The sequence below is a fragment of the Erithacus rubecula genome (assembly GCF_903797595.1).
Source record: "Erithacus rubecula genome assembly, chromosome: 1".
In the NCBI taxonomy this organism is placed as follows: domain Eukaryota; kingdom Metazoa; phylum Chordata; class Aves; order Passeriformes; family Muscicapidae; genus Erithacus; species Erithacus rubecula.
Window position 1 is genome coordinate 39,036,635 of NC_136658.1, and position 9,357 is coordinate 39,045,991.

General features: G+C 39.1%; 1 protein-coding gene across 1 annotated transcript; it reads right to left on the reverse strand.

The window, feature by feature from the left end:
- Positions 1 to 301: 301 nt before the first annotated feature.
- On the reverse strand, positions 302 to 7,792 carry LOC306806596 (matrix metalloproteinase-27-like; the record flags this gene model as incomplete). The annotated part of the gene is made up of 10 exons (XM_079315465.1): positions 302 to 701; positions 901 to 1,004; positions 2,513 to 2,672; positions 2,881 to 3,011; positions 3,853 to 3,976; positions 4,165 to 4,326; positions 6,090 to 6,218; positions 6,315 to 6,463; positions 7,095 to 7,333; positions 7,691 to 7,792. The coding sequence occupies 10 exons, from the start codon at positions 7,790 to 7,792 to the stop codon at positions 601 to 603; spliced, it is 1,401 nt and encodes a 466-aa protein (XP_079171591.1). The 3' UTR covers positions 302 to 600.
- Between the last annotated feature and the right edge of the window lie 1,565 nt (positions 7,793 to 9,357).

A 9,357-nucleotide genomic window follows, 5' to 3' on the forward strand; every position in this document is an offset into this window, starting at 1 on the left:
TTGGGACTTCAGGGTGATTTTGGTGGCAAAGTAGTGTTGTGATGTGAAAGGGGCAAGGTTGCAACAGCCAAAGAAGAGCAGGACAAGATGCAGGAAAATGCATCTTCTGCAGAATGCAGAAAAGCAAGTGACTAATGAAAGCCCGTGTCTTGCAGATGGAGAGAAAAGAAGCTTTCTCTTTGCAGAGGAAGGAGACAAAGTACAAACATATGCTGGAGGGGTATTAGCATGTTAGCCTGCAGCTTTCACACCTCAGAAATGTGCAATGCCTTCAACAGATGAAGTAGAAAACAGGTGCCATCAACCTAAAAGTGTTTATTGCCATAATATTATATAAAAAATTCCCAAACCATCTGGAGAATAAAATAATAAATTATTTTGTACAATTTCCACTTACGGGAAAAATGCAATTTTTTTCTAATCTTGTTCTAGTCAAAATAAAATTTGAGCTAACATGTTAATTTATTAAAATACATGATAAGCATTCATGAAAACTAGTCCTGTTGCCTATTCTGTAGAGCAGTGTACATACAAACAGCTTCTGAGATCTCTGCAATGGTATTTATTGTCTTTTGCTGAATGTAGGAAAGCTTAATGATATTAACAGTTAAACCAGCTGTTACTCTTCATTTCTCTGATAACTTTTTTAGCAATAGGGTCAAACTCCCACTGTTTTGATCCATGGAAGAAGTAGAATAATCCTGGAAATGAAAAAGTAAAGCATTATGTTATGGGTACAAGAAATAGTGTCATTTTGAAAAAATCCCCTTCGTACACACAGGAGAGCATGTCTTAATTTCTGTCCTTTGCAGGATGCAGCAGTAATGACATTAATCATAACTTCAGAACTTAAGATCATTACAACTAAACTGATTTTACTTAAAAGCTCATTTCATTTACCTTTCTGTTGAAAAACAGCATCAACCCTCTGACTAATTCCTGGAAATTCATCGACTGTCAGTCTAGGATAACCCTTCTCCATGGATTGGCTGTTTTCATCAAACCTAAATCATATGAAGGGAGACATGAAATTTTCCAGAGTTTAGACTTCAATTCTGCACAGAGTTAAGCAGTTTTTAAAAGGTGTCCACCATCTGCAATTCAGTTGGTTCCACTGGGGTTGCAAGACAAAATTGTGTTATTTACTTCCACAAATGGCTGCAGGATGCTGGCCATTGTGTTTTCCATGAGATGGTTTAATGTTTGCTGATAAAGGCAGGTGCAGCTCCAAAGAAGCATCCTAAGTGAGAAAAATTGAAGGAAGACCCACATTTTTTACTCCAGGGAAGGGATTTACTCTGTCTTGTGATAACAGTGTGACAGAGAGTGCATGAATTGAACAGATTCATTCCTGCTAGAGCACATATTTATGGAATGAATTTTGACTCCTCCTCTCAGACTTGGATAAGATATTGTACATAGTCCACTACTAGCTGACAGATCTAGATGGAGGCGATGAAGCTGGTTTATTTCTAATGCAATCAAGTTCTTTCTTACTGAGCCAGGGCAATTTTTATGAGATGGGGCTAGATTAAGGGAGTTGAAAGGAGAACCTAAAATGCTCTTCCAGATTTGAGGAACCGTTTCAGGGGGGGGAAAAAAAGCCCCATGTAAACAAAGCCTTTGTTTTACTTCTCCTTGGATACAAGAAATATTTTTCATGGGCACATGAGCTGAGAGAATGAGTTACTAGGTAAGAAATGCGTCGTTGTAGTTTTCTTGCATGCTATTGTCTTGTGACCAAGGCAGTAGGACAACAATCCATGATACTGTAAATACTCTACCCAAATAAATCAAAACTATAAAACAGGAAGCCACAGGAATCTCAAAGTCCAGCTGACATTTTATGTATCCCTGAGGAACCCCACAATTAGTCACAATAAAATCTGTGTGACCCACGCTTGCCCTGGTTGCCTGAGGAATACCCTTTTTGCAACTGCCCCTGCACACAGAAAGAATCTTTCAGCTTCCCTAAATGGACTTCTTTACTTTACCTGCCTGCTCTTTGGGTATCAGAACTCATTCATGACAGTTTGGAAACAGAATTTAGAAGGAGCATGTCTAAAAGCCAAAGACAGGAAGGGAGCTCTCACTTTCCTTTTTCTGAAAGGGATGAAATAACCCAGGTCCTTTCTAAAATCAGAGAAATATTGCACAGGCCATCACACCCAGCCTTCTGCTGAGGTAGGTTAGCTTTGATCTTTAATTTTTAGAGACATTTTTTTATTTGTGAAAGTTCTCTAAATGCTGGGGTTTTTTCAGCTTCCAGGCATAATGTATCAAAACACATCCATGTTTTGGATGCCTGCTTCAGGACACCCTTAAGCTTTCAAAAGACAAGGCTATGCTCTTCTGCCTATGGAGGAGCCACAGTAACACTTCTATGAAAAGGACGATTACTAGTTACATACAATTACCTAATAGGTCTAGTTTCTCTTTTATCACATAGACACTAATTTTTTACCCAGATTGTATTGGAGTCATTAATAGGAAAACATTTATCAATTCTTACCTCCAGTACTTGTCACCTATGAAAAAGTCTGTCTTCCCCGTATTTTTATTACAAACAGCTGCATCAACTTTCTTGACACCTTTAGGGAAGCCCAGTGTGTCAATATTCTTTGGATAACCAAGCAACACCTGATATCCACTGATAACCCAGAATTTGTTGCCTGTGAAGAGAAATCAAAATATTTAGTTTCACCACTCATTTGCAGGCAGTAAATGATAAAATGCCCTCCTTTATTGTAGGTTGTAGGAAAATTAGATGAAATGTTCCGTGTTTTTATTTTATTTATTTGGAAAGTGGATTTTATGCACACATTCCTTCTTCACACATAATTAATTAGGGAAAAAGTTAAAGAAAATCTCATACTTCACCTTTGAAAATTAGGATTTGATCTTTTGTATTCTCATATGCAGCTTCAATACCAGGAGTCAGATTTGGCCAGAAGGCAGAAATTAATTCACGTTCAGCTTCTGAGTTATCAGGGTACACCCGCCATAAGTGCCTGATTTAAATACAAAACAGGTTTTGTAGTACTAACAAACCACAGAAACTTCTATATGTGTAAAAGAATGTGAGCAACATTGTGGCTTACAAGCTCTTTCTTGTCAATAGAGCTATCTGGCTTGATGTGTCAGAAAGGAAATAACTCCTTGTGTTGGAAACTGTTTGTTTTTTTTTATTCTATCTTCCTTCTGGCATGTCATTTATACTGATTGATAAATAGGATCAGTTAAAAGAAACTGAACATTTTAGGTTATTCCTGTACTGTACAGTAAGAGGGTTATAGGAGCCCAGGTAGGACTTTCTGGAATCTCTTCAGCAGATGAATTCCCTGGATTATTTTGCACTTGCAGAGATGATTGGAGGAGAGATGGGCTCAACTGTATTGTCAAACATATTTATTTCTTAGTTAGCTAGTTTCTTAGATAAGTAAAATTAATTAAACACTTCATTAAATGTTCAAGCCCAGGTTGGATGGGGCTCTGAACAACCTGATCTAGGTGGAAGTGTCCCTGCTTGGAACTAGATGATCTTTGAGCTACCTCCCAAACCTTTATGAAATTTTCAGGAAATATTTGCATTATTAAGTCTAGTCACTACTCATTGTAACCATCTATATACTTGGGAACAAGATCTCATTGGGATTGAGGTGCCTTCTGGAAAAAAATGAAACATTTTTTTCAGGGGATCCTGTGAAAATATTAATGTAGCTAATACCTACTAAAACTTCTATTTCCATTAATTGTAAATCCTGTAAACATGTGAACCACAAAAGTATTCAGTCTTTGTATAAATTAGGAAAAATTAAAGCCCATACAGACAAATGTCATATCAGCATTTACCTGCCCTTTAGAAAAATGACTTCCTGTCGGAGTGTAGTTATAGCATCGAAAGACATCTGGGAGCCACAGACTTTAGGTGAGGTAGGGCTAGTTGGCCTTTTATCTGGGGCATTTGGTGGGGATCCTGAGGGAGACATTTTGGAAAGAATACATCAAGTTGTAGAAATATTAAGGTTTCCACACCTTGCTTTTTAAGAATATATTATGCCAATATGATTAAGTTTATGGTGAAACTTTGTGAAGGAGCTTATAAAGAGATTATTTCTCCCCTGCTTACCTTTTTTTCTTTTTAAGACCATGGATTTTACTCACCGTAAATGGACTGAATGCCATTTATATCATCTGGAGAAAGGGGAAATTCACTGGGGCTGATGTAGGCATAGTTGGGGTACATGAGAGCCCTCTGATCATTAGAGTGGGAGAGACCCAGGGCATGGCCAAACTCATGAGCAGCAACAAGGAACAAGTTGAACCCTTAAGAAATGGATAGAAAGGAGAGAAGAGATCAGTCAAATTTTAATCAGTAAATGGCTGATACAATCACAGCTGGTTTATTGCTCATTGGCAGTTTTCATACAATATATTGATGTTCACTAGGAAATGCATCTATGAGAATATATTTTTGTGTAGGACAAGATTGTGGTCCTCCCCACTAGAAGGGAGAGACTTTTGACCCTCTTGCTTTCTGTTTGCTACTGAAAGTGTGTGTGTGTCATGAGTAGATATCTGGGGGTGAGTGTGGGTGCAGCTCTTTGGAATGTCCTGGCAGGGTTTCCTGGCTGAGGTAGAACAGATTAGATAATGAGTCAGATCAAACTAATAGCTCTCCAGGGCAAGGCAGGAGGACACGCTCTGTGATCACTGCAGATATCAAAGTGTCACCCTGTGTGTCACTGTCCCTCCTACAAACCTGAGAAAGAAAGGTGAGATCATGCATAGACAAGGAAAGATAAAATGTTAGCCGAACACTTTACCTTTCTACAACTGGGACTTTAAAGCATATGGTTTCTTTGGACATTTGTAAAAAAAAAAACATTTTAAAAATATTATGCTTCTGCATGATTATTCCCAGTGAAATATGTTAACACAATAAATAAATAAAAACGGAATTTCCTTCAACATGCATCTGTCCCAGTAACACACCTTTCTGAATTAGGGAAGAATGATCATCTGCCCTGCAGACCAAGATCCAGAAATGCCAACAGATTTAATGAAGATCACAAGTCTGTGGCAAAGGAGAGGACTGGTCATCGATTGCCCAAGAAAGTCTGGCTGAAGCCAAGCCATTCATTTCTCAAAAACCCAAACAAAATAAAGCCTAATTTTTTCCACACATATTTCCAGTCAGTCCTCCCCTCTCTCTAGTCTTCCAAGTTCTGTGAGTTCTGCAACATCTGGCTGCTGGAGCTGTGCTGCTGAGGAACAGCAGAAAAACTGGGGTTGACCCATTCAGTCCCAGTATGGGGAAAACATTGCATTTAATCATGGGACATGTCCAGCCCTTATCCATCTCTTTTTTTCCACCACAATAAACCCACACTCTCCTTCCTCCTTGTGCAATGGTTTTACAGCGCCTTTCTGTTCCATAGCTCCTTGCTGTAGCTGACCTCAGTTCTCTTATTGCAGCTTTCCATCCCAGAAAGTGGATGAGGAGGGGATCTGGAGTACCAGAGGTCAGTGTCAGGGTGTAGTGACTCACCAGTCTGAGGCAGTATGTGCTGTATGGCCAGAGGTGAGCAGAGGAGCAGATGTGTCCCAAGCAGTGCTCCTCTCTCTACTGCCTATTGTTGGATCTACCCTGGAGTTTTTAGTGAAGACTCTTCCTTATCACTGTATTGGTTTTTAGGGGGTGGGGATGTTCCTCAAAGACTGCTGCAAAGCACAAGGTAGTTTCAAGCCTGGTGTGCACCAGGAGAGGAAAAAGAGAAAGCTTTCATGAAGGGTTGTGAAACTCTGGGCCACCACCAACCCCCTGGTTAGAGGGGCTGTGTCTGTGGTATTCCTGCCTGGAAAGGATTGTTCTGTTGGTATTTTTATCAGAGCTAAATAAGGACTAAAGTAAATCAAGCTGAGTTTGTCTACATCATTGCAAGTGTCTCAGTTGGAGACTGGCCTGTAATAGCTTCAATCTGCTCTTCTGGAGCAGTGTTTTGTCTCAGTCTCTTCCTTCACTTAAATAAAATCAGAACAGCATTTATTCATCTGCATAACACTTAATAAACCTTTTTTGAACCTACCAGCTGAGCTTGTGGTCCAGTCTTCATCCTCATCAAAGTGCACATCACCACCTAAACCACTGCCAGGTGGAAAGGCATGAGCAAGAACTCCAAGGGGGCCATCAAAATAGCGAGGGCAATGTCCATGAGCTAAACAATATGAAGGGGATACAATACCAAGCTTAGGTCACAACTATTGAAAAATCTATTAATTAGTTTTATCATCGTATGCAGTTTTTGTATTACCTCTGGTCCCAAAAGCAATCATTATATCTGCTATTCCCTTATGAATGCGAGTGAAAGCCAGCGGGGTGACAGCACTCCACACTTCAAATGCCTTCTCAATTGCTTTATCCACATCCTCCTTGCTCATATCTGGTGTGTAGTTCACAAGTCTACAGTTATGAGAATTCAAATACAATATTTAGTATTTGCAGAAAAAACTAAATCCCTAATAGGTTTAGGAAGATGAACAGAAAATATAAGAAACAATGTAACCTGTAAACAAATAGTTCCCAAGATTCATATTGGGCTGAGTGAGTTTGATATGTGAAAATTGAGTGCGTTTGGGCATGGGATAACTGTCCAATATGTGTTTTTTGTATAAACGGTTGTGCACACATTATAATTTTTTTCTTAAAATGGGCCTCAGCCAGGAGGTTGTCGCTAGAGCATGAGGAAAGTTACCTCCTCAGATTTCCATGTGACTTCTCCACTGTTATCTCAACAAATTTTAAAGATAATGAGGCTTGTACAGGGTGCAATTGATGTTTCTGCTTGGCTTACAGAATATTTGTCAGCAGTGATACATGACAGGCAAAATACCATGGCTGAACCAGTAAATGTAAAATACCCAGCTTGATTTTCAGAAATTCCCCTCAGGAGCATGCATAGGTAACAGCTGTGGAAAGAGAAACATTTTTGTATTTCCAACAGTAAACAATTGCTATAGAAGTTACATTTAAATATAACAAATTTGGACACCCACAAACCTAACATTTAAACCCAAAAAGTTTGAAATACTACCTGTATGTCAGTTTGTTTTTTTTCCATCCAGGCAGAGTGAAGCCATAGAGACCCACATCGGGAACTCCACATCTGGGTTTCTTCATCATTTCCAATGTCTCATTATCCATTTTTCCCGTCACTTTCAAACCAAAAAATTGTTGCATTTTCTGAAGTTTTTCAGCTGCAGATTCAGCATTTATTTTCCATCCAAGTTGATTTGGATCTGGCTCAACAGTGTAGAATTTATTCAGATAGTTCTGCTGAAAAAAAAAGTGACTCGTTTCAAATTTTGATCTGTTTCTTGAACAAATAAATACCTTAGGACTGATGTTGTTTCTGTAGGTTGCTGGCAAAACATGCCTGTCATTTTGGAGCACAACAGATGTTTTCCTGAGAACCATAGCTAAACAGAAACAGACAACATTGTGCTGACTCTTATTTACTTGACATTTCCAGTTTGTACGATTTATCCTACTTTAGTAAAGCTCGGGCAACAGAGTTCTATGCAACAGCATTGTCTCAGAAAGGCAGCAAGCTGCTGTGCAGCTGGAACACACAGAATAAATCTCAAAAGAGAGGGTTCAATAGATCCCAGATATGGAGAATGCAGTTACCTGTAAAAGCTTTGCATCTTCTTCATTGCCTTCATCTGGGTGGATGAGAAGGGCGCTAGAAACAGCTGCACATGCCATGAGCCAAAGTGAAAGAGCCTTCATTTTTACCCTCATGCCTGTCTTGGTAGGAGAGCTGGCTGCTTTCTGCTCCTGTGCCTCCTTTCTCACATCCCAGTTTGTATGTTTATGGGGTGCTTTGGGGAGTCAGCAGTAGACTGACTCAGAGCACATCATGCTCTGATTACCTCTGCACAAGCTGTAACACTGTGCAGATCAACACAATAAAACTTAATTGAATCCATCCAATTTCACAGTCATCACACAGTCTAAGATGCTATCCTTTCAAAACTGGCACTCAGATTTAGGTATTTTACAGTGGCTTTGACAAACCTGAGCAATTTCATGCCAGATTAAGTGGTGGACAAATGCAAAACCTGGTAAATTGTCCCAACACACGTGTGAAACGGCACCATGAAATGTAGGTGTGCTCTACATTCTCAGCCTAGAAACTGGGATATGTGGATGAGGTACAAATCCCATAAAAAAACAAAACAAAGCAAACTTTGGGAGAAGTTGCTGTAAGCAGAATATTTTCATTGCCAATTTATTAATAAAGTGAGACAGAATGTTTTGGAAAATGGATGAAAATGAGAATTGCCTATCCACCTCTTTCTGCCAACTTTTTGAAACCGTTTTTTAAAAAATTATTCTGGTGGAATCCAAGATATGCATAAATGAGATTGATTTGACCTTATAAATTGAGCCTAAAGAATGTGAATAATCTTATATCTTTGTGTCTGTCTATCTATCTATCTATCTATCTATCTATCTATCTATCTATCTATCTATCTATCTATCTATCTATCTATCTGCCATTTCATCACTAAAGGGTTTTTTCAGTTTAACCACATTAGCCACAGGGCATATGATTATTTCCTGTCTTAAGTAATTCAGAATAAGGGAAGTTTCAAGAGTCACACAGACTGTGACAAATTACGGGATTTCACCCTGTCCCAGCCAAGTGTCTTCCTCTTCCATTGGCAGCAAACAGAAGGTGTTCAGAGGAGCTTTCACAGCACATACTCAGCTTTTACAAGACTGTTGAAAGAAATGCCTTCATGTAGGACTGTGGTTTTTTCAGGAAATCCATGCTTCCATTTTTTGGCTTTTTTGCTGTTTCCTCCAGCCAACTTTTCTCCATCTGGAGGCATTAATGATGAATTTTTTCATCCAAATGGCCTCATTGTCAAACTTTTTGTTAACACCATTTCTCAGCTGCTTAAAAAAAAAAAAAATCCATTCCTTCTCTTGATGATTACGGATCCCATGCAATTCTGTATGTATTTGACCATATTGATTAGATTTTTTTTTGATATAATGCATGTTTAGACAGCTACCTAACAGACACCCATGTTATGAACAATTAGGAATGTTGAGCCCCTGCTGGCACAGTATTAAGATCAGGGCCATGTTGTTGCACTATTTCTAGCTCCTGGGTGCCCCATGAAATATCACCAGAACTACTGCTGTGATGAGGATAGGCAGTGAACTTTCTGTGTTAAAACAGGGGTTACATGGCTGCTGTCTTCTAAGAGGAGAGGTCATGAGGTAGTTCAACATCTACCAACTCTAATAAATGTCAAAGAAAAGCATTAGGAAACCATAAC